This window comes from Rana temporaria, chromosome 7, assembly GCF_905171775.1.
Source record: "Rana temporaria chromosome 7, aRanTem1.1, whole genome shotgun sequence".
In the NCBI taxonomy this organism is placed as follows: domain Eukaryota; kingdom Metazoa; phylum Chordata; class Amphibia; order Anura; family Ranidae; genus Rana; species Rana temporaria.
Window position 1 is genome coordinate 186,649,638 of NC_053495.1, and position 26,288 is coordinate 186,675,925.

Genomic DNA, 26,288 nt, shown 5'->3' on the forward strand with positions numbered 1-26,288 from the left:
ATGAAATGACCTATGAGACTCCAGCTAAAGCTCTGGACTCAGGGCACTGGGCTTCAAGCTTGGTGAAGGTAACTTCTGAATGAATGAGATGATTGTTAAAGTGTGGTGGTCTTAGAGGATTAGTGGAACTTTGATAGGGTCCATGGCATAGGTGTGCGCAGAGGGGATACCAGGTGTGCCCAGGCACACCCTAATCACCCTGTGCTGCACAGATTCCCCCTACTGCTTGACTGCAGAGAAAGGAACCCAGGAATCGTTGTCCCTCAGCCCCTTTCTCTGTCTCAAAAGTGAGATATCAGGGGTCTGTTTAGGCCCCTGATATCTCACCAAAGCCCCACAAAGGTGCTCCTAAAAAACTGTAAAAGAAAATAATAAAAAATGATTTAAAAAAATATATAAAATAAAGTTGTAAAAAGTAATAATAAAAAAATATTCTGATTCTGACAACAGTCCCTGACACTGACACTGTTTCACTGACACTGTCTATTGCCATATATATATATATATATATATATATATATATACGCATGTGTGTTTGAGTTTGGGGAGCACGGGCGGTGCGGTGGCGGTAAAGCGCCGATATTTTTTTAGCAGCGATTTACCGCTAATTTTGCATTGCTATTCGGCCGTTAGCGGGGCGGTTTTACCCCCGCTAGCGGCCGAGAAAGGGTTAAAACTCCTTGCAATGCGCCTGAAGTGGTATAGCCACGCTATCCCATTGATTTTAATGGGCGGGAGCGGGAGCGGTATACACACCGCTCCTTCACCGCTCCAAAGATGCTGCTAGCAGGACGTTTTTTTGTTTCAGGGGCAGCCACAGCAGATACCTGTCAAAACCAAGTGCCCGCTCCCCCCCCCCCTCGAAAGGTGCCAAATGTGGCTGCGGAGGGGGAGGCAAAAAAGCAAAGCTTCCCCTTTTGGGTGGAGCTTCGCTTTAAGTTTAGAATCCCAACCACGACACTACCTGCCTGGAGTTTGCATGTTCTCCCTGTGCCTGCGTTGGGCTTCCTCCGGGTACCGCGGTTTCCTCCAACACCGAAAGACACGCTGGTAGGTTAATTGGCTCCTGTCTAAATTGTCCCTAGTATGTGTACGTATGAATGTGAGTGTAAGCTCCTTGAGGGTAGGGACTAATGTGAATATACAATGTATATGTAAAGCACTGTGCAAATTGACAGCGCTATATAAGTACCTTAACTAAATAAATAAAATAAGTGTCAAATGAAATTAGTCAAATTAAATAAGGTGAAAAAAGTCATTCATTATTATTATCATTATTTTATTATAGGTTTTTATATGGCTTTGTCATTACACGCAACGCATATTGAACGTGTACATTAGTAAACCTAAATATTCAGCTATATTGTGATTTTTAAAGCTTCAAAAGAAATGTGCTTCCCTTTTAATGTTTTCCTGACCACGTAATGCATGTGCAAGTAGAGTGGACCTTAATGCCCACATGTCTCTACGACGGTCTGAGGTTGTGTGCCGAGACCGCGCTCACTTCGTTCTCCCAGCACATTGAGTTGTCAGACTGCTCTAGGTCACAGCTTCTGATTGGGAACCAGCAGGATGGGCTCTTGATCATGTGAGAGCCAATCACAGCAGTTACCTGATCGAGAACCTTTGTCACCTCAGTGCATTAAAGCCCATTTAAGTAAGAGTCTATGGGGCAGATCCACGTACCTTGGCGCATTGTTGTGTCCGGCGTAGCGTATCTCTGATACACTACGCCGCCGTAACTTACAGCGTATTTTCCTTATCCTGAAAGAATTTGCGCCGTAAGTTACAGCGGCGTAGTGTAACTTTGGCGGCGTAAGGGCGCGCAATTCAAATGGATGTGATAGGGGCGTGTTTTATGTTAATACGTCTTGACCCGACGTAAATGACGTTTTTTTTTAACGCCGCATGCGCCGTCCGTGGGGGTATCCCAGTGCGCATGCTCAAAATTAACCCACAACAAGCCAATGCTTACAACATGAACGTCATTCTACGCAAAGCCCTATTCGCGAACGGCTTACGCAAACAACGTAAAAAATTCAAAATTCTACGCGGGAACGATGGCCATACTTAACATAGGATACGCCTCATATAGCAGGGGTAACTATACGCCGAAAAAAGCCTTTACGGAAACGACGTAAAAAATGCGCCGGCCGGACATACGTTCGTGGATCGCCGTATCTAGCTAATTTGCATACTCGACGCGGAAATCTACGGAAACGCCACCTAGCGGCCAGCGTAAATATGCACCTTAGATCCAACGGCGTACTAAGACGTACGCCAGTCGGATGTAGCCCAGCTTCAGGCGTATCTTGTTTTGTGGATACAAAGCAAAGATACGCCGGAGCAAACTAGAAGTTATGCGGCGTATCAATAGATACGCCAGCGTAACTTCTTTGAGGATCTGGCCCAATAAGTCTGTATAAAGTTCCTGCTCATACATAGGCTGCAAAAAACCCTGAATTAAAACGATAACTACTACAGAAGGCAGCCACCATTGGGGAGAGGTGAGTTGGGCACAGGGGTGGATTATCTTAGCATAGGTTAAGGGTGTAGTAAGAGGAGACTGTCAACTTTTTTAAATCTAAAACATAAACGTGTCCTGCAAGAGCCGGTTCACACTGGGGCGACTCGTCAGGTGACTCAGCTGCCTGACAAGTCGCGCTCCGCTCTATTCAATGGAACCTAATAAGATTGACTCAAGTCGCTCCGACTTAGAAAAAGGTTCTTGTACGACTTTGGGGGCAACTCGGGGCGATTTGCATTGACTTCAATACATTTTGCAAGTCACCTCTGAAGTCGTCTTGAGATCGCCTTGCCGAGTCGCCCCCAAAGTCGTGCCACCCCAGTGTGAACCGGCTCTAAGTGATAATTGCTTTCTGTAATGCCATGTTGGTAAACAACAATACAGAATGATGTACTGGAGCCAATTATGGCAATTTGAGAATTAGTGGTTTATAAATAACATACGTATTTTCCTTCTACAGGCCTTGCTTGAGGCTGTTAACGCCCACTGTGGCTCTCTAGTACGGAAGGTGGGCTATCTGGCCTACGGATCGCTGGTCCACAAATTCTGCAGCCAGACACAATATTGCACAGAAGAAGCTCTGCAGGTAATCACCAGAATTGCTATTGCCCGATTAGGAATTTGTAGTATCCTCTTACAGACTGGAAATTATGACATATTTCTAAAAGTGACTATATCTCTTTAAAAAAAAGTGCAGGTATAAAGTGCAGACATCTACAGAGCTTTGACTGCCCCGTTCTATGTCTGAACACTGGGTCCTTCTCAATGGACTAAACTCCAACAGTACCAGTTAGGTCCATTTCACACTGGGGCGGGTGGTGCGCTGACGGTATAGTGGTGCTATTTTTAGTGCTATATTTTTTTTTACTACTAATGGCGGCAATCAGCGTTTTTTTCCGTGACTGCGACATTATGGCGGACACTTTGTACAATTTTGACACATTTTTGGGAACATTGTCATTTTCACAGCAAAAAATGCATTTAAATTGCATTGTTTATTGTGAAAATTACAGTTGCAGTTTGGGAGTTAACCACAAGGGGGCGCTGAAGGAGTTATGCTTCACCTAGTGTGTGTTTACAAATGTAGGGGGGTGTGGCTGTAGGTCTGACGTCATCGATTGTGTCTCCCTATAAAAGGGATCACACGATCGATGCATCAGCCACAGTGAAGCACGGGGAAGCTGTGTTTACATACGGCTCTCCCCGTTCTTCAGCTCCGGGAGCGATCGCGAGGGGGCGGCTAGAAACGAATAGCCGCGCCCTCGTCCCGGATTGCGACCCCGACGATTTCCGACTGCCGCATGTAGCGGGGGGGGGGGTCCCGATAGGACCCCTGACCCGCGGAAAGGCAGGGACGTACATGTACGCCCATATGCCTGTACGTGCCATTCTGTGGACGTACATATACATGCGGCGGTCGTGTAAAAATGCAGCATGTTCGAATTTTTTTACACTTGGACTTTCATCATTTTCAAATTTCATATTTGTACTTTTATATAGTTTTCTTTAAAGTATACTTCTTGGTTATGCACATGTGAATTATATGCTTTTTTTGTCATTTATATGATGCAAATTGTTTATTATTGTTTATCTACTGTATCAAACTGTATTGTAATTGTACTGTCCCCCCCCGCTGTTGGTGCTACAGTAGGTGCCTCCGATTTTGTATATCCAGCGCGATGGGATCACGATGGATATCGCCGCTGGAGGCTGTGCTTTTTGCGCTCGCTGCCCCCACGAGATGCCACGCATCCATAGGAATCCATTGGGGGCGGCGAGCGGGAGGAGCGACATAGCTCGGTGCTGGCTCCCGCGACGGGGATCGCGGGTGGTCAATCTCGCCGCTAGCAGAGGTGAGACTGACACAAAATCGGCGGCACCTACTGTATATAAATCCTGTATAATAATAATAATAATAATAATAATAATAATAATTATGTGAGGTATTGGTTTTGCACACCTTTTAAAGTAATTATTCTGGCTTAAAAGAAAAGTGTGATTACAAAGGTGGATTTTCTCTCCAAGTTACAATGCAAAAAAAAAATATTTAACAATTATCTTTATTTTCATCCCAAGCTATTTTATTATAAATAAGAAAAGCAGGGTATGAATAACCCATCCATGTATTAAAGTGATTGTAAACGGTCACTTTATAAAAAAAAAAACATTCAGTTTAAAATAGAATTTTGTATAGATATAAAAAAATTGTAAATACCCTTTTTCCCCTTTTTATAAGTAATCACATTCCCTCTGTTCTCCGCAGCATAAGGCTCCATGCACACAGAAGCTGATAAACTGCAGTTTATTGGCGTTTTGGCGTTTTTTTAAAAAGACCATAAACATGGGTGTTTTTTAGTGTTGATGAGCTTTGGAGTTTATTTATTTTTTTGGAACGGCCGAAATTTGCGTTCAAAGTGCAGTTTTTCAGTGGGAAAAAAACGCAAAAAAATGCAAAACGCTGAAAAACGCTCAAAAACGCTGGCGCCAGCGCTTTTTAGCGTTTTTTTAACCATTGAAAAAAAAACAACTAAAAAACGCCACACTGAAAAACGCTATTTCAAAAATGCTAAAAAACTTTGTAAGGCTCCCTGCAAAGCTACTGGCGTTTTTTTTTAGCTTCTGTGTGCATGGAGCCTAAGAGCTGGGGGGAGGAGAAGCAGCAGTACACTGATCTTCCTAGTGACATGCTGTGCAGCAGAAGTGGATCAGGACAACTCTGATCATTGGAGGAGAGTACACTGAGTTCCTAGCATAGCTAGAGAACTGACTACAGTGTGCTTTCCCGCTTAGTGTGGTGAGTTTATGGTAGGAAACCAGAGGGACTGGTGCAAATGCCAGGGATTTTACACAAAGGAAGCAATACAAAGAGAACAGGACACTTTCTCATACAAGTACATGGTACAGCAGGCACATATCAGGAATATTAAATTATGGGGTAACAAACACTTTAAACATGTAAGATTTAACCCTCTCATATGGCTATTTTGCATTCTAGCAGGGATGAGCCGAGCACCCCCGGTTCGGTTTGCAGCAGAACATGTGAACAGGCAAAAAGTTTTTTCAGGAGCAGTGATTTAATAATGCTTAAAGTGAAACAATATAAGTGAAATATTACTTTAAATTTCGTACCTGGGGGGTGTCTATAGTATGCCTCTAAAGTAGCGCATGTTTCCCGTGTTTAGAACTGTCCCTGCACAAAATGAAATTTCGAAAGGAAAAAAAGTAATTTAAAATTACTCGCGGCTATAATGAATTGTCGGGTCCTGGCAATACAGATAAAAGTCATTGAAAAAAGTCCATTGCCAGGCCTTTTGGGTCTGGTATGAATATTAATGGAAACCCCGAACCAAAATAAAAAAAAAATTGCGTTGTGGTCTCCCCAAATCTCATACCAGGCCCTTCAGGTCTGGTATGGATATTAAGGGGAACCCTGCGCCATTTTTTTTGCGCCGTCCGTGTACATATCCCAGTGTGCATTGCGGCAAAGTACGCCGCACGGTCCTATTGGTTTCGATGTGGACGTAAATGACGTAAATCCCTATTCACGGACGACTTACGCAAACGACGTAAAATTTTCGAATTTCGACGCGGGAACGAGGGCCATACTTAACATTACTATTCCAGCTATTTGATCGAATAACTTTAGGCCTGGTAATGCGTTACGTAAACGGCGTATCTGTACTGCGTCGACCGGGCATACTTTCGTCAATAGGCGTATCTAGTGATTTACATATTCTGCGCCAACCGCAATGGAAGCGCCACCTAGCGGTCAGCCTAAAAATTACACTTTAGGATACGACGGTGTAAGACACTTACGCCGCTCGTATCTGAGCCTAATTTAAGCGTATCTGGTTTCCAGAATACGCTTAAATTAGCACCGGCGCTAAATTCAGACTTAGGCCGGCGTATCTACTGATACGCCGGCCTAAGTCTTTCTGAATCCATCTATATAGCAGTATAGCAAAGAAGTATAACAAAGGAATTTTCTATGTGGCTGAAGTCTACTCCCATCAACTACCGATCACGGAGTGGCTGTATTAAAATGCAGAAATCAACTGGAGTGCCAAATATTAACTTCTTGAGACCCGCGCTATAGCCGAATGACGGCTACAGCGCGGATCTGAAAATCCAACTAGATCGCATCGCAAATGGCCACTCTGATTGGCCGTTCGCGGCGATCTGTAATTGGCTGTGTCCATGGGACACGGCCAACACAGCGGGGAAACTCTGTGTTGGCCGTGTCCCTTGGACACAGCCAATTACAGATTGCCGCGAACGGCCAATCAGAGTGGCCGTTTGCGATGCGATCTGTGTGGCCAATGAGAGATGATCTCATATGTAAACATATGAGATCATCTCTCATTGCCGCCTCACACAGAGACGGATCTGTGTCCCTTGTAGATAGGGACACAGATCGGTCACCTCCCCCAGTCACCCCCCCTCCACCTACAGTTAGAACACTCCAAGGCTACACATTTAACCCCTTCCTCACCCCGTAGTGTTAACCCCTTCAATGCCAGTCACATTTATACAGTAATTAGTGCATATTTATAGCACTGATCGCAGTATAAATGTAAATGGCACCAAAAATGTGTAAAAAATGTCCGATGTGTCCGTCATAATGTCGCAGTCCCAATAAAAATTGCAGATCGCCGCCATTTCTAGTAAAAAAAAAAAATAATAATAAAAAAAAAAATTCTGTCCCCTATTTTGTAGGCGCTATAACTTTTGCGCTTATTGCGATTTTTTTTTTTCTTTTTACCAAAAATATGTAGAAGAATACGTATCGGCCTAAACTGAGAAAAAAAAATGTGTTTTTTTTTTAAAATTGGGATATTTATTATAGCAACAAGTAAAAAATATTGTATTTTTTTTCAAAATTGTCGCACTTTTTTGTTTATAGCGCAAAAAATAAAAACCGCACAGGCGATCTAATACCACCAAAAGAAAGCTCTACTTGTGGGGAAAAAAGGACTTCAATTTTGTTTGGGAGCCACGTCGCACGACCGGGCAATTGTCAGTTAAAGCGACGCAGTGCCGGAAGCTGAAATTTCACCTGGGCAGGAGGGGGGTATATGTGCCCAGTAAGCAAGTGGTTAAATAATATAAACATGGTACAGCACACAGGCAAAAAATGTGACATCTACATCAACCTTTATTATATGTGATAAAAATTGCAGTAATCACTATATGTGGTCACTGAGAATCCACTATGTGTTCCCTTTAAAACATAAACAGTTCTATAAATTCCGGTCTCCTCTGGTTGCCCGGCGAGGTACAAATGAAAAATAAAATGATATTTCCAATAAAAGAATCCTGACTATTCAAGTGCTTCAGCTGCAAAAGAAAACCTTCGCCTTATCTTGACTGGAATTCAGTAAATCACTCAATGTAGGCAGTATATTGTAGAGCTGAGCCAAGCTGAGCTCCCCTACCCACCCAGTATAATCGTATCATGTCTTATTTAAGCTAATGCGTTTACAAAGGAAAATGATACCCGATTAGACAGCATAATAGTTTTGTAAATGAGAATGTCAGGTTTAATTCACTATCAGCAAAAATGTATTATTTCATTTGTGCGATGTCATAAATTTCTGGTGACTTCAAAGGTACTGCTTCTAAATTCAAATTGGCTTCTCCCAGGAGATACAGAGGGACAGGGAGCGTCTATTGTACTCCAATCTGTGTATTTTAAGTCACCCGAGTAACTGCGCTGCAGAGTTTGTACCACGGAGGTGCGCACAAGCATTCTAAACACTTCTATTGAATGTGTTATTTTTATTTATTTCTTTGGCTATCCTTGAAAGGAATAAGCCATTTATATCAGCCTGTGGAGCTTGCAGTCTAACGGGGGAGATTCAGAAAGAGATACGACGGCGTATCTCCTGATACGACGGCGTATCTCCTGATACGCCGTCGTATCTCTGAGATCCGACGGTCGGAATCAGTTACGCATAGATCTCCCTAAGATCCGACTGGTGTAAGTGACTTACACCGTCGGATCTTAGGCTGCAATCTCCCGCCGGCCGATAGGTGACGCTTTGGGTTTTTTACGCGACGAATATGCAAATTCCGATTTCCGCCGATTCAGAAACGAACGCCCGCCCGTCGCTTTTTTTTTACGTCGTTTGGGTTTGGCTTTTTCCGGCGTATACTTACCCCTGCTATATGCGGCGTATCCAATGTTAAGTATGGCCGTCGTTCCCGCGACGAGTTTTGAATTTTTACGTAGTTTGGTAAGTGCTTTCTGAATACTGCACTTGCCTCAAAAAATTGCGCTGGCGGATGGCGGATCGTAAATAAGATAGATTACGCGGATCTAAAGATCCGCTGATCTATCTGAATCTAGCCCTAACGGCTCTACTTTGGTCACACGAACGCTGTATCCTGGCCTAGGCCTAGGTTTGAAATCAGAAGTAACAGCTTTAAATTAGGAAATGCGGATAGGGCAATATTTGTGAAGAGAAATCTCCAAATATAAAATATAAAAACAGAAAGCTAATGCAACGATATCCTTGACACATTGAAACGATTTAAGCAATAAAATATAAATGATTTTTCCTTGCTTTTTTTTTTTTTATATTGTAGCCACTCCATAATTTGCTAGCGGAAGCCAATGAGGCAGTGGATATGATGGACATCATTCTGGCCCTTAAAGGTCTGGGGAATTCTGCACAAGCAGCCAGCATTAAGAAGATTCTGAAGTTCCTTCCAAGAATAATATCCACGGCCTCCAACCTACCTTTACCTGTGCAAGTCGCAGCTTCTCTGGCCCTGAGGAACATCGCAAAAAAACACCCTATAAAGGTATTAAATTAAATTGCATTGTTTATTGTGAAAATGACAGTTGCAGTTTGGGAGTTAACCACAAGGGGCGCTGAAGGAGTTATGTTTCACCTAGTGTGTGTTTACAACTGTAGGGGGGTGTGGCTGTAGGTCTGACGTCATTGATCGTGTCTCCCTATAAAAGGCTCTCCCCGTTCTTCAGCTCCGGGGAGCTATTGCGAGGGGACGGCTAGAAACGAATAGCCGCGCCCTCATCCCGGATCGCTCCCCAACGATTTCCGACCGCCGGGGAAGTCCCGATCGGACCCCCGACCCGCGGAAAGGCAGGGACGTACATTTACATGCGGCGGTCGTTAAGCGGTTAAAGCAAGTACAGTGGAACCTCGGATTGCGAGAAACACGGTAAACGAGCGTTTCGCAATACGAGTACTGTATTTAAAAAAAAATCCTAACTTGGTTTGCAAGTGTTGTCTGGCAAAATGAGCAGGATTCAAGCCAAAGCGGTGTGCAGTACCGCGTTTGGCCTGAGGTGGGGTGCGCCGGAGCCGAACTGATCGGAGCCGATCTGCGCTGTGTTCGGAAATGCTCAGAAAGACTCCGTTCTCGAGCCTTTTTTTGAGGTTTGCTGAGGTCAGCCGAGCTGTTCAAGGGCCTTTCCGTGCGTTTTCCGAGGCTCTCCGGCGCCCCCACCTCTGGCCGCATGTGGTATTGCATGCCATCGAAGTTAATGTGTAACAAATTATTTTCGTTTCCACTTGCCTTGATATGCGAGTACTTTGGATTACGAGCATTCTCCTGGTACGGATTATGCTCGTAATCCAAGGTTCCACAGTAGATGTAGAAGAATTAAAAAGAACTACAAAAAAACTTTCCCATGTTCCTAGGTGCTTCCTGAAATTCGAGATTTGGTTGTATTGAGGATACTTGGAATGAATTACATCACTTGCCTTGTGTCTATTTGCTCTGTCCCTTAAAGCTAAACTCCAGGGACCAACTGCAAGGGTCAAATGCTCAATTGGTCTAGGGCAGTGATGGTGAACCTTGGCACCCCAGATGTTTTGGAACTATATTTGCCATGATGCTCAACTACACTGAAGGGTGCATGAGCATCATGGGGAATGTAGTTCCAAAACATCTGGGGTGTCAAGGTTTGCCATCACTGGTCTAGGGCAGGAATCTCCAAACTATGGCCCTCCAGCAGTTCCAGAACTACACATCCCATGAGGCATTGTAAAATTCTGACATTCACAGACATTACTAGGCATGATGGAAATTGTAGTTCCTGAAGAACTGGAGGGCCATAGTTTGGAGATCCCTGGTAGGGGGTGATATCATTACCTTCTTCCTCACTCCCGCAGGCTTCTCCCTCTTTGTGCAGAAGCAATCTTTGTGACGTAGGAGCACTGAACCCTATGGAGATGCATTATAACGCAATATGTGGTTTTTGGTCCTAGTGGCTGTTCACCAGCAACTGTGGGGTTTTTCTGGACCCCCAGAGGAGTTTATTGAAGTTTTGAAAGGATGGGAGGTCCACACCAGCATGTATAGACCTTCATAATGATATTTATTGTGTAACAGCAACTGGCATAGGGACTGGCATAGCGTAAAACCCTTAAAAATTTAATAAGTAACATAAAAATGCACACTTACATCAAAGAAGTGAGATAAGGCATTGAAAATACCGTGACCACGTCCCTCTAGTGACGAAACGTTGGGAGGAACGACGTTCTGATGTCACCGCGTTGTGCGCCAGACCCGGAAGATATGGGCTGCTGAATCGAAGAGCTTGATTGTATTTTATATGCCTTATCTCACTTCTTCGATGTAACTGTGCATTTTTATGTTACTTATTAAATTTTTAAGGGTTTTACGCTATGCCAGTCCCTTCCTTTTTTTATGTGGTGCATCCTGAATTTCTACGTTGTTTGAGACATCTTCTATGCAATATTGAACCACACTGAGGGATGTATGCTACCAATAGAGACCCCGGGCTGGGATATCAACCATATGCGCATATTGATCTCCTATAATTAGAGATCACATCCATCTGGTAAGCGGCAGTGTTATTGTTTGGTGGAGGCACTATCCTGTCAGGAACTTTTTCCTGGACTATTGGATTCGTTGAACACTGGGGATATTTAAGTTTATATGGACACTCTGCATTAATATTTTTTATTATATTCACATTTTTTTACCTTTGACACTTTGTTAATGGTATTCCTAAAGATTTTTTTGGTTTGTTCACACGGACTGTTATTTAATCTCTTGATAATTTTCAGGTTTCTACCCAATTTAGGAATTAACCCCTTCTTGTTATCTTATTGAGGTCTCATAGACCTATTTACAGATATAATTGTTTTCACTTAGACGGTGTTTCGTAATTTTAATTGATATTTATCTAGCACTTTATTGTCACTAGTGTCACATTTTAGCCTACAACAGCCCAACCCTTATTCGTTCTTGTTTTTAAAAGTATTAATTAAAGTGGAACTAAGCCTATCTGTCCTCTACAGCCAAGGAAGCTGCCATTCTAACCTCTATTTGATCCGCAGTTGCCATGTGCTTAGTTATGACACCATCTATTTGAAGGCTTGACAGTTCCGTTGGCAGCACAAGCAACGGAGACAGTTATCATTCATGGCATGCCTTAAAGTGTTACTAAACCCACAACAGTAAAATCAGTGTGTATATGCAGTAAAGCATGCTTGTTATACTCACTGTGGAACCTAAAGGGTTATTCCTCTGCATTGTGTAAAAATGCTGTTTGATCCCATCTTCTCTGATCCTCCCCTTTATCCACTGTCCCCAATCTATCTCCTGATAGTACAGAGCCTTGGGGGCACTCTGCACATGCTCATTTTTTTGCGGGGGGGGGAAAGGGTGCATGGGATCAGCACAGGGCAAATTAGTACTGTCCAGACAGAGGGGCCCTACAGCCTCATAGGAAAGTCAGAGTAGAATGAAAACTCCCCCTACAAGCTTTAACCAGACATTGTAAGGCCTCGTACACACGACCGGATCTGTCCGTTGGGATTTATCCGCGGATCAGTTCCAGCAGACAAATCCGGTCGTGTATACGGCCTAGCGGACATTTTTCGGCGGAGATTTCTCCAGCCGACGGTTTTCAAGCGGATAAAAATTTCTTAGCATGCTAAGAAATCTATCCGCTGGAAACCTGTCCGTTGGACTGATCCGGTCGTCTGTACAGACTCACCGGATAAGTCCAAGCGATCCCCATCCCTCGCATGCGTCGAAGTGATTCGACGCATGCGTGGAAGTATTTACCTTCCAGGGTCGCGCACGTCGCCGCGTCATCGTCGCGGAGACGGCGCGGCCACGTCACCGCGTATGTTTTCCGCTGGGATTTTGATCTGATGGTGTGTACAGCCCATCAGATCAAAATCAGGAGCAGAAATGTCCGCTGGAAACGGTCCGGCGGACCGTTTCCAACGGATATCCTCTCGTGTGTACAGGGCCTTAGAAGTCACACGACTGCTCTAATTGCTGATGAGAAAGGGTGTTTAGCAGTTTGTATTATAACATAATTGCCATGTTCTGTGCACCGTGGGGCAGTGGTTCTCAACCCTTTCCTCAAGTACCCCCAACAGGCCATGTTTGCAGGTTTTCCTTTATCTTGCACAGGTGCTTTACTGTAAGTCAAAGTCAATGGCAGCTTTTTTAGCTAAGAGAAATTCCCAAAACATGGCTTGTTGGGGGTACTTGAGGAGGGGTTGAGAACAAATGCTTTGGGGGACCAGAAATAGTCAATGCAGGATCCTTGGTTTAGTAACACTTTAAATGTAATGTTATGGGGAAACTGTTAAATTGGTGGGTTTAGTTCCCCTTTAAATAAATACAATATGGTTTATGTATGAAGAGTGTGTTAATGACCAAATTCCTTGTCAAAGCAACCAATCAGTGTCCAAGCATCCTTTCTACAGGATGGAGTTAATCGTGAAATTTTTGTTCTTATTGGCAACTAGAGATGTTCTTAGCACATTCTTCATACATAAGACCATTGAAATATAATAATTTCCCTATACCTCTATTCAGATCCTGGATATTTGCCAAGAGTTGTATATGGACATCCAGCAGCACCCAATCATCCGAAGCATTGCGGCAAGTATTATCCTGGACAATAAGCCCTCTCCCGCTATTGTCATGATGATAGCAAAATCGCTCATGAAAGAAGCTGACATGGAAGTGGGAAGTTACGTCTATTCTCTGATGAAGAAGTTCAGTAGAAGCGCTCACCCTGCGCTACATGAAGTGTAAGAGAGTTCTGATCTACTGGTAACAAGTAAATGACATTGACAATAATGGAGGAAAACAGTGTCTAATAGATGGTCTGTGTTGATACAAATTATATGTCCCCCCCCCCCCCACACACACATTCCTCCCACTTTATACCTTCAGGAGTGTGACCTAGGGTGACCACGTGTCCCGGATTGCCCGGGACAGTCCCGCATTTTGCAGGTCTGTTCCGGACACCTTCTTCCAGGACAATACAGTGTCCCGGAATGAAACTGACAGAGCCACCCCCCAAGCCAAACTAATGCCCCAAAAAAGGCCGCCACATCACCGCTTTACTCACTGACAGTACTTGTCCTGGCCGGGAATGCCTAAAGGAGCACAGTCCCCGCCCCCTGCTTGTGATTGGAGAAATCATAAATCCCCCCTTTTGTGTCCAATCACTGTGCTGTGATTCGTTACACCACAAGCTGGTTTTTGGGAAGGGGGGTGTCCATGAATGGTAGTTTGGAAATGTGGTCACCCTAGTGTGACCAGCGATGGTGCATAGCCTTGTGAAAGGGCCAGCAATCTAAGATTTTTTATTTTTTTTGCAATATTATGACACAACTGCAGTCACTAACGACAGTGTCCCTGCCGATAGCCAGGGACACTGTCGCTCTGATCTATCACAGCAATGGATTTTTTCCTGATCTCCATACTAATCCATTGTATGCAATTGCCATCAATTGAACTCAGCCTGCATCCAGGCTGCGCAGTCATCCTATATACACTGACCATCCAGTGTTCCTGCATTAACTCTCAGCTTGCTCTAATTTGATTTGATTTTAATCATCACGCCCTCAGCTGCCACGTTTGGGTCAGGATTCACCATCCACTCCGAGGGGTTACTCTACCGGGCCGCATGCGGAGCTATGGAGCCTTCTACTGAGATGATCTAGTCTTAAATACCCTGACGAAGCCAGTGTCTGGCGAAACTAGTAGGGTAGACTTTATCCACAAACTTATCTCTATGTACAGCTCCTACAACCCATGCTGTTCTATTGTTTTGTGAATTAGATTTTATCTCTGTGTAAACTTAAAGCGGAGGTTCACCGTTAGAGAGCACATTTTCCCCTTAGATTAATGCTTGTTTTGTCTAGGGGAATCGGCTATTGGTTTTAAAATATGATCCGTACTTACCCGTTTACGAGATGCATCCTCTCCGTCGCTTCCGGGTATGGGCTGCGGGAATGGGCGTTCCTTCTTGATTGACAGTCTTCCGAGAGGCTTCCGACGGTCGCATCCTTCGCGTCACGATTTTCAGAAAGAAGCCGAACGTCGGTGCGCAGGCGCAGTATAGAGCTGCACCGACGTTCGGCTTCTTTCGGCTACGAGTGACGCGATGGATGCGACCGTCGGAAGCCTCTCGGAAGACTGTCAATCAAGAAGGAACGCCCGCTCCAGAAGACCCATACCCGGAAGCGACGGAAGAAGATGCATCTCGAAAACGGGTAAGTACGGATCATATTTTAAAACAAATAGCCGATTCCCCTAGACCAAACGAGCAGGAATCTAAGGGGAAAAGGGCAACAATTAAATAAATGGGTGAACTCCCGCTTTAAATAACATTTTCTATTTTTGATAAATAAAAAAATATGTCTGGTTTCTATTCTGGCACTGCGACAATCCCCTACCTTCCCAATCCCTCTATTTAATTAAACCAGGGATGAGGTGCCGTATTTTCACGAGGACTTTCGATCACTAGCCCTTCATATAGTATATGTTGGTTTTGCCATAGTTATGTTAATTATATTCCTGTTTACAGTTTGCATTGTTAGGGTAATATGATCAGGAAGGGAATTTCTCCTGTGGGGTATAAAGTATGTGTCTGAGTTTCAATAAACAGACATTCCTTTGGTTCTATCCCCACATCTTGTTTGTGTACAATGATTGGGGTAAAAAGGGCTGGTATTAGCTCTCGGGGAGGGGGGGGGGGTTCAGAACGGTTTAGAGGGCAGGAGGCACTGTTTGGCAGAAGTAAGCACCTAGTCGGGGTGCCAAGTGGTTCCGTCACAGGTTCCCTGTAACCACTTTACCCCCAGGCCAAATCTGACATTTTTTTTCTATATATGTAAAAAATCATCATTTCATTATTATTATTTTTTTTTAAGCAGAGGCCCTAGAGCAGGGATATGCAATTAGCGGACCTCCAGATGTTGCAAAACTACAATTCCCATCATGCCTCTGCCTTTGGGTGTCATGCTTGTGGCTGTCAGAGTCTTGCTATGCCTCATGGGACTTGTAGTTCTGCAACAGCTGGAGGTCCGCTAATTGCATATCCCTGCCCTAGAGAATATGGGGGAGTTTTAATTATTCGTTGTTTATGTTATTATTTATTTAACAAATAAATAAATGGAATGCAGTTTATTTTTAACAAACCTTTGTTTCCATGTTCCTAGGGCTGCTATTTGCAATATGGCTGTTGAAGTGTTGAAGTCCAGATTTGAAGCCACACAGAGCCATTATAGTAGTGGATTATTTTATGATATATATTCAGGTATTGGGTAAATGTTTACATTCCTGTTTACTACTACAAAAAAAGTTGTTTACATTATGCTTTGGACACACTAGTCCCGATCCAGCCTAACTGCAGGCATTCTGGTGTATTCCATTTTTTATTCCATCACAATTCATTTGTTAAGCCCTGAAGAAGAGGGCATTCGTCCCCATGAAACACGTTGGATGTACCACTTAACCAATAAATATTTTTAACCCATTTCAAGCAAAATTCATATTTATGCTGGGTGCTCTTCATCATGCACATAGAAGTTGTACATCTGTTGGGTGATTTGATTATCACTATCAGAGAATTAGCACCCTAGGCCCCCCAAATTGTCCTTTCTTCTCTATTCATTAGGACCAGTCTTTACTGTCATCTGTCCAGCGCTATCACATACCCACCAAACCTGTTTACTTTAACTAAACTCTCGTAAAAGACACAAATAATGCGGCTGTATAACCATTAAGGCCCCTTTCACATTGAGGCGTTTTTCATGCGGTACAGCGCTAAAAATAGTGCTGCTATACCTCATGAAAAAAACCTGCCCTGTAGTGTTCAATGTGAAAACCCGAAGGCTTTCACACTAAAGCGGTGCGCTAGCAGGAGCGCTCCAAAAGTCCTGCTAGCTGCATCTTTACTGCGGTATAGGAGCGGTGTGTTCACCGCTCCTATACCGCGCCTTCCCATTGAAATCAATGGAAAACCGCGGTAATACCGCGGTAATACCGCCCGGGGGGTTAAAACCTCACCGCTGGCGCCCGAATATCGTGGTAAATACGACGGTATAGTGGCGCTACAAATAGCCTAACACATCATTAAATGTATTTTATTTTAAGTGCAAGCAGTGTAAGCACCTAAATGTGGCCTGGTACTAGTCACTTGTAGTCCTTGTACAGCTGGGCTGGAGTGTGAAAGGATGAAGCAGCACAAGGAGCCAATCAGTCCATGTGTTGAAAAGAAACTGATAGGAGAAGAGAGCACAATGACGGAGAGATGAGCTCATCACTGTGCTGCTTCTCCTTTCACTGTCCAATCACAGACTGAGGGACATGTCTAGGATAAACTGGACACAGAGGAAGTGGCTTGAAAGATGCTGGCCAGCAGACTCAAGACCTCTAGTGGCAGAAAAATAACATTGCCAGGAAAATCTCTGAATGTAATATTACAGCAAAGGTTGGTGCTGTTCCTTTATCTTTTAATAGGCTCTTAATTATATCTTTTTATTTTTTGCTAGAGTTCTGTTTTAATGTAATGTAATTGGACTGGCTGCTACAAAAAAACTGCCCATTGAGACTTTCCCTATTCACACTTGCACATTTATGGCACGGTTAAATATGTGTGAACCGGCACTCACAGTTCCTACTTAGATCTGTACTATTACATTCACTATTAGGTGGATTCAGGTAGGCGGGCGCATAGTTGTGGCGGCGTAGCGTATGGCATTTACACTACGCCGCCGTAAGTTTGCAAGGCAAGTAGTGTATTCACAAAGTGGCTTGGTCAATATTGGAATCCTAGGTAGCATATCCAATACGACTAAAACCTTTCTGATTTCTCATAGATTCACTCAAGTCAGGATTGCAAGGCATATTTAACATCCTGCCCAAAGCTGCTGATGTTTTCCCGGCCGCTGCTATTGGTAGGCTCAAAATGCACTTCATGGGTGTTTTCACTGAACTGCTTGAGGTAAAAAAATAAAAAGAAAGAAAGAAATGAAAAAGAATGTCTCTGTCCTTCTACCAAAGCATAAAGATATCGTTTTTGTTATTCAATGCTTGCATTTCATTGTTACATATAGATCGGCTACCATGCTGAAGGCCTTCAGGAATTATTAATGAACAGACACTTATTCTCCTCTGGAAGCGGGCTGAACAATATAAAGAAAATTATGGATATGCTCAAGAAGGTAGGAACTTTTCAAAAAATGAGATAATGCCATGAAATGAAACCTGAGCATTAACTTATACACAGCGTGCAACAACACACCGCACATATAAATTATGTAAATCATATAAAATCTCCCACATGGAATTGTACAATAACAGGAAGCAATGCAATATACATAGTTTATCTAACACAAAGGGGAAAGCCGGCTAAATTACAGGGATGTGCACATGAAATACAAAGGGATAGGTCCCACATGTCAGGTGGACCTGGTGGGTCATTCTGGGAAGTACCGACCTCACAAACAATTGGCTTTCCTTTGGAAGCCGCTAGGTAGCAGGGTCAGTTACACTAATGACAATGGGCCGGATTCAGGTAGAATTCCCATTATTTACGGAGGCGCAGGGCAACGTTTTTGCCCTGCGCCCCCGCAAATTTGCTCCGCTGCCCTTGATTCACGGAGCAGAAGCTCCGTGAATTGCGTGGGCGCGCCGGCAAAATGCCCGGCGCTAGAGCACACAATTTAAATGATCCTGTAGGGGGCGGGAATCATTTAAATTAGGCGCATTCCTGCGCCGATCGTAGCGCGCATGCTCCGTCTGGAAACTTTCCCGACGTGCATTGCGGCAAATGACGTCGCAAGGACGTCATTTGCTTCAAAGTGAACGTGAATGGCGTCCAGCGCCATTCACGATTCACTTATGCAAAGTACGTAAAATTCGAATTTCGCGACGCGGGAACGACGGGTATACGTAACATGGGCAGCCTTGCGCGAAAACCGCTGTACGTAAACAACGTAAATTGCGTACGCAGGGCTCGCGCAACGTTGTGAATCGGTGTTAGTATGCAATTTGCATACTATACACTGAGCACAATGTGAACGCCACCTAGCGTCCACCGCAAGAATGCAGCCTAAGATATGCGGGCATAAGAGCCTTATGCCGCGCAGATCTTAGGCTGCAGTCGGCGTAACGAGGTTCCTGAATCAGGAGCACTCGTTACGCCGGGGCAAGTAAGCAATTGCGCTGTGTAACCTATGGTTACACAGGTGCAATTGCTTCTTGAATCCTGCCCAATGTGTGTGTTTATTTCTTATTCAGTATTACTAAACATAACCTCACCGTGTGCCCAAATCCTGACTCAAGGGTGTAAAATCCGCACCTCCTAGGTCTTACAAGGGCCCTCCATATGGGTTATATTTGTTTAGAGGCTAAAAGTCTCAAAAAGTCTCATGCCGCGTACACACGGTCGTTTTTAAAAACATAATTTAAAATCATCGGCCCGGATTCAGAAAGGAGTTACGTCGGCGTATCTCCAGATACACCGCCGTAACTCTGAATGCGGGCCGTCGCATCTCGGCGTCTGATTCATAGAATCAGATACGCCTCAATATTGCCTATATATGAGCGGCGTAAGTCTCCTACGCCGTCGTATCTTAGGGTGCAATATTTACGCTGACCGCTAGGGGCGCTTCCCAAGACTTCCGCGTCGAATATGCAAATTCAGTGTGAGGGATGGCGGCCGCTCGGACATGTACGGTAAGTCTGTACAGACGACCGAACATGTCCGACGGACAGGATTCCAGCAGGCATGTTTCTAAGCAAGTTTAGAAACATTTGTCCGCTCGAAAAACGGTCTGGCGGGCAAATGTACGCTGGAATCCTGTCCGCTCGGCTGTACACACGACCGAACATGTCTGCTGAAACTGGTCCGTGGACCAGTTTCAGCAGACATGTTCGGTCGTGTGTACGGGGCCTCAGGCTGAGTACTCACGATCAAGCATGTCCGATGAAACCGGTCCTCGGACCGTTTTCATCGGACATGTCTGCCCGGGGACTTCTGTTCGATGGCCGTACACACCATCGAACAGAGGTCCGCGCGTAAACAATACGCGGGGCGTGTCCGCGGTGTCGCCGCGTCGATGACGCGGTGTCGCTGCGAGAATGACACGGCGACGTGGGCGGCCTGCCTTTAAAAGGCTTCCACGCATGCGTCGAAGTCATTCGACGCATGCGAGGGATGGCGGGCGGCCGGACATGTACGGTAGGTCTGTACAGACGACCGTACATGTCCGGGCGGACAGGTTTCCAGCGGACTGTTTTAAAGCAAGTCCAGGAAACAGTTGTCCGCTGGAAACCTGTCCGATCCGCCCGAAAATGGTCCGCTCGGGCCTACACACGGCCAAACATGTCTGCTGAAACTGGTCCGCGGACCAGTTTCAGCAGACATGTTTGGTCGTGAGTATGGGGCCTCACTTTCACTGCCCAGATTGGGTATTGCTTCCAGGTTTCCTTTAATGCAGAGTTTATTACTGATTTAACACTCTACTTGCCATTTATACACCCATTTACCTCCATTTAAATCCTGTTAGTCAGAATTTGATTGGTTGCTATGCCCACCTACCTGCTACTCTTATACTATGTTGTCATTTTATATATCTTTGAGTTTCGTTGCTGAGAGACTGAAGTCCTAGCATAATAAAATGACACTGTTCCTTCTTGTATTGTTGTAGGCTAACACAATAACATTAATAATATACAGTATGGGGTAGATTCAGGTACCTTTTGCGGCGCCGTATCTCCAGATACGCCGCCGTAATTTGAATTCCGCGCCCGCCTAGCGTTACGCCGATTCACAAAGGCAGTTACGCTGAAAAAATAGGCTTCCTCCACCGACGTAACTTGATTGCGGCGGCGTAGAATTGTGCGCAATATAACTTTGGCCGCTAGGGGCGCTTCCGTTGTTGTCGGCGTAGAATATGCTAATTTCCTAGATACGCCGATTCACAAACGTACGTGCGCCCGGCGTTCGTTTTTTACGTCGTTTGCGTTAAGGCTTTTTCGGCGTAAGGCTGCTCCTGCTATTAGGAGGCTCAGCCAATGTTAAGTACGGACGTTGTTCCCGCGTCGCGATTTGAAAATTTTACGTCGTTTGCGTAAGTCGTCCGTGAATGGCGCTGGATGCCATTTACGTTCACGTCGAAACCAATGACGTCCTTGCGATGTCATTTAACGCAATGCATGTTGGGAAATTTTAGGGACGGCACATGCGCAGTACGTTCGGCGCGGGAACGCGCCTAATTTAAATGATCCACGCCCCCTACCCGGATCATTTGAATTAGGCGGGCTTGCGTCGGGGGATTTACGCTAGGCCGCCGCAACTTTACAGGCAAGTGCTTTGTGAATCAAGCACTTGCCCATAAAACTTGCGGCGGCGTTGCGTAAATGTCATACGTTACGCCGCCGCAGATTTGCCCGGTTCTACGTGAATCTGGGCCACTGTGTATAGCGCCTACAGTTTTGTACAGCGCTGCACAGAATATAAGTAGACAGTACAGGTACAACATAGCTCAAAGCAAGAGGGTTGGAGGGCCCTGCTCATGAAAGCTTACAATCTAAAATTCTATATGATTTTTTTATTTATTTTTTTTAAATTGCAGTTCTAATTACTCATCATATTTGCATTTATTATTATTAGCATATTAGCACTTTGTTGCCTTGCTGCTTATTGCTCATCTGATGGCAATATCCTAAGCCTAAAAATGTTACATATCAATGCAAGAGTGCCACCCAGTGGCCAGACTCTGCCAGAATAAGAAAAATATGTTTATACTAGACTGTAACTGTATAGATACCGTAGATAAGCGATATATAGTATCGTGCTGCTAAGGTTACATATATACATATTTATATAGTACATACTGTATTGTGCTGATAAATTTATAGGCATATATACAGAGGCCCGGATTCACAAAGACTTACGACGGGCGTATCATTAGATACGCCGTCGTTAGTCCGAATCCGCGTTGTCGCAACTTTAAGCGTATGCTCAAACTGAGATACGCTTAAATGTTGCTAAGATACGACCGGCGTAAGGCTCCTACGCCGTCGTATCTTAACTGCATATTTACGCTGGCCCCTAGGGGCGTGTACGCTAGGGTGACCACATGTCCCGGATTGCCCGGGACAGTCCCGCATTTTGCAGGTCTGTCCCGGGCACCTTCATTCCAGGACAATACAGTGTCCCGGAATGAAACTGACACACTCACCCCCCCCCCCCCCCCCCCCCGGGCCAATCTGATGCCCCCAAAAAAGGCCGCCACATCACCGATTTACTCACTGACTTTATTTGTCCTGGCCAGGATAGCCTGGAGGAGCACAGTCCCCGCCCCCAGCTTGTGATTGGAGAAATCATAAATCCCGCCTCTTGTGTCCAATCACTGTGCTGTGATTCGTTACAGCATAAGCTGATTTTTGGGAAGGGGGGTGTCCCTGAATGGTAGTTTGGAAATGTGGTCACCCTAGTGTATGCTGATTTACGCCTAGAATATGTAAATCAGCTAGATACGCCTATTCACGAACGTACGCCCGGCTGTCGCAGTACAGATATGCCGTTTACGTAAGGCTTTTTCCGGCGTAAAGTTACCCCTGCTATATGAGGTGCAGCCAATGTTAAGTATGGGCGTCAGGCCAGCGTCAAATTTTCCGTCGATTACGCTGTTTGCGTAAGTCGTTCGCGAATAGGGCTGTGCGTAATTTACGTTCACGATGAAAGCATTGACTTTTTGCGGGTTAATTTGGAGCATGCGCAATGGGATACTTTCACGGACGGCGCATGCGCCGTTCGTAAAAATCGTGAATAATACACTTGCCTGTCAAAGTTGCGGAGGCGTAGCTTAAATAGGATATGCTACGCCCGCACAGAGTTACGCGCTCCCTACCTGAATCTGGCCCAGAATATATATATATACACATACAGTATCTGTCCAAAAAGATGGACTAGACATCCTGTGTATCATGTCCTGGGAACAGTCTCCGATCTGCCACTGCTATATCATACCAATTTGTAAAAAGTAACTGTTGAGCAAGAAACTTTTCTGGGCACGGTGACTGACTCATTGGTATGATATAGTGCATATATACAGTATATATATATATATAGTAAAACCTTGGATTACGAACATAATTCGTTCCGGAAACATGCTTGTAATCCAAAGCACTTGTATATCAAAGCAAATTTTCCCATAAGAAATAAAGGAAACTTAAATGATTCGTTCCACAACCATTTATTCATAGGTCCTTCAGTTTATAGTCCATATAAAAAGATTATAGCAATGTGATAAGTTGTGTAACCATAAAATGTCCATCCAACAATGGCAGCTATAGAGTATAAAAGAAAAGAGAGGCGCCACTAAGTGTAGCAATATGGTTACATTTAATGAAGCTACAACATATAGTAACTCACATGGTTGATGATTAAAAGCGGCCCATCTAAGTATACAGGCATCCGGGGTAAAGCAATCCACATAGACCGTCCTCCTTACCAGCGTCTCTCACCGCTGTCAGTCTGCAATCGTGACCGGGAAGACCACCCTGCAGTAGAGCGATCTCAAAAGTAAAGCCCTGTACACACGGCCCAGAATCTCGTCAGGGAAAAAACGTTTTTCCTGATGAGATTCTTGGCAAGAATCTCTTGCCGGCCGAGTGTACAGACTCTCCATTCAAAAGAACCGCCGGTCTTTTGAATGGCACGAACGCAGTGACGTCATTGACTACAACGAGCATGCGCTCTTCACATTCTATGCCGTTGCCTCCATCTTGCTTCACCCTACCTATGTCTTGGAAGCTACCGCGCATGTGTCAAAGTCATTTCTAGCATGTGCGGGTTTCCATTGAGAGGTAAGTATACACACGCTCGGGTTTCTCGGCAGGAAAATCACGACGAGAAAATAGAGAGCAGGTTCTCCATTTTTCTTGTCGAGGTTCTGGGCAGTTTTCTTGACGAGAAACCTCAAAGCCTCGTACACACGCTCGGTTTACTCGGCCACCTTTTTCTTGCTGGTTCTTGCCGAGAAAACGAGCGTGTGTACGAGACTTAAGGCTCATGAAAGTGACGGCATCAATGGCGGTGCTGAGGACGGTCTATGTGGACAGCTTTACCCCGGATGCCTGCATACTTAGATGTGCCTCTTTTAATCATCAACCATTTGAGTTTCTAAATGTTGTACCTTCATTAAATATAACCATATTGCTACACGTAGAGGCTCCTCTCTTCTCTTTTATACTCAGTTGTGACATGATGCTACTCTTATATCAAGACATCGCTTGTATATCAAGTCAAAATGTATTAACCACTTTAAACCCGCATGCCGTCATATGACATCCAAAAAGGGGATCTGTTATCCCGGGTGGACGTCATATGACGTCCTGTACTTTGTGCGGGCATATCTGAATGATGCCAGCACCTAGAGGCATCATTCAGATATCATTTTCTTCCGGCGGCAATCCTCTTGATCGCCCTCCCGCGGCCATCCGGTGCTTCTCCTGGCTCTCCCGTCCCATCGGGGGGCCCGGAGATATGATCGCCGTCCGCCGGATGTGCAGCATAGAGATGACTGTTGACTCTATGACCGTCGGAGGCCCAGGCGTGATGTGATGACGTCACGCCCGGGTACCCGTAGGTAAACAAACCGCAATTGCGGCTAGTAAGAATGAGATCTGTGATTTTTTTTTCACAATCTCATTATTTCATGCCTGGAGGAGAGATGTGGGGTCTTATTGACCCCGCATCTCTCCTTAAAGAGGACCTGTCACACACATTCCTATTACAAGGGATGTTTACATTCCTTGTAATAGGAATAAAAGCGTTCGGGAAAAAAAATGTAAAAAAAAGTGAAAAAAATAAGTAAAATAATAAATAAATAAATAAATAAAATTAAAACACCCCTGTCCCCGGTCAGAAGCAAACGCACACGTAAGTCCCACCCACGTATGTAAACGTCGTTCAAACCACACATGTGAGGTGTCGCCGCATGCGTGAGGCCTCGTACACACGACAGAGATTCTCGGCAGAATTCGCCGAGAAACTCGGTCAAAACCCGGATTCTGCCGAGAATCTCTGTCGTCTGTACAGTTTTGGCTCGATGGAGCCGCCGAGGAGCTCGACGAGAAAATAGAGAACATGTTCTCTATTTTCTCGTTGGCCGCGTTGTTCTATAGGAGAAGGCGGCCCGCCGAGCTCCTCGGCGGCTTCATCCCAAAACGAGACGAGGAACTCGACGTGCCAAGCACGTCGAGTTCCTCTGTCGTGTGTACGGGGCCTTAGAGCGTGTGCAACAATTCTAGCACTAGACCTCCTCTGTAACTCTAAACTGGTAACCTGTAAAAAAATTAAAGCGTCGCCTATGGAGATTTTTAAGTAACAAAGTTTGGCGCCATTCCATGAGTGTGCGCAATTTTAATGCATGACATGTTAGGTATCTATTTACTCTGCGTAACGTCATCTTTCATATTTTACAAAAAAATTGGACTAACTTTACTGTTTTGTTGTTTTTTAATACATGAAACCATTTTTTTTTTTTACAAAAAAAAGGCGTTTGAAAAATTATTGCGCAAATACCGTGCAATATAAAATGTTACAATAACCGCCATTTTATTCCCTAGGGTGTCTGCTAAAAAAAACATATATAATGTTTGGGGGTTCTGAGTAATTTTCTAGCAAAAGAATGATGATTTGTACATGTAGGAGAGAAGTGCCAGAATAGGCCCGGTATGGAGGTGGGTTTTAAAGCCCGGTATTGAAGGGGTTAAAGAACTTTGCTTGTCTCTCAAATCACAGTTTTATTGTATGTTTGTATGTATGTGTATATATATATATATATATATATATATATATATATATATATATATACTGTGGCCCGGATTCAGAAACAATTTACGTCGGCGTATCTATTGACATTAATAATATACAGTATGGGGTAGATTCAGGTACCTTTTGCGGCGCCGTATCTCCAGATACGCCGCCGTAATTTGAATTCCGCGCCCGCCTAGCGTTACGCCGATTCACAAAGGCAGTTACGCTGAAAAAATAGGCTTCCTCCACCGACGTAACTTGATTGCGGCGGCGTAGAATTGTGCGCAATATAACTTTGGCCGCTAGGGGCGCTTCCGTTGTTGTCGGCGTAGAATATGCTAATTTCCTAGATACGCCGATTCACAAACGTACGTGCGCCCGGCGTTCGTTTTTTACGTCGTTTGCGTTAAGGCTTTTTCGGCGTAAGGCTGCTCCTGCTATTAGGAGGCTCAGCCAATGTTAAGTACGGACGTTGTTCCCGCGTCGCGATTTGAAAATTTTACGTCGTTTGCGTAAGTCGTCCGTGAATGGCGCTGGATGCCATTTACGTTCACGTCGAAACCAATGACGTCCTTGCGATGTCATTTAACGCAATGCATGTTGGGAAATTTTAGGGACGGCACATGCGCAGTACGTTCGGCGCGGGAACGCGCCTAATTTAAATGA

At 44.6% G+C, this 26,288-nt stretch overlaps 1 protein-coding gene across 1 annotated transcript in view; it reads left to right on the forward strand.

Annotated features, from left to right (window-relative positions):
• Positions 1–26,288, forward strand: part of LOC120945992 (vitellogenin-1-like) — a 147,536-nt gene that overhangs the window by 23,593 nt on the left and 97,655 nt on the right. Inside the window, exons 6-11 of the mRNA XM_040360642.1 lie at positions 2,988–3,113; positions 9,116–9,334; positions 13,367–13,584; positions 16,006–16,103; positions 17,668–17,792; positions 17,905–18,012. Coding sequence (XP_040216576.1) covers positions 2,988–3,113; positions 9,116–9,334; positions 13,367–13,584; positions 16,006–16,103; positions 17,668–17,792; positions 17,905–18,012 — 894 coding nt within the window. The remainder of the gene's footprint in view (positions 1–2,987; positions 3,114–9,115; positions 9,335–13,366; positions 13,585–16,005; positions 16,104–17,667; positions 17,793–17,904; positions 18,013–26,288) is intronic.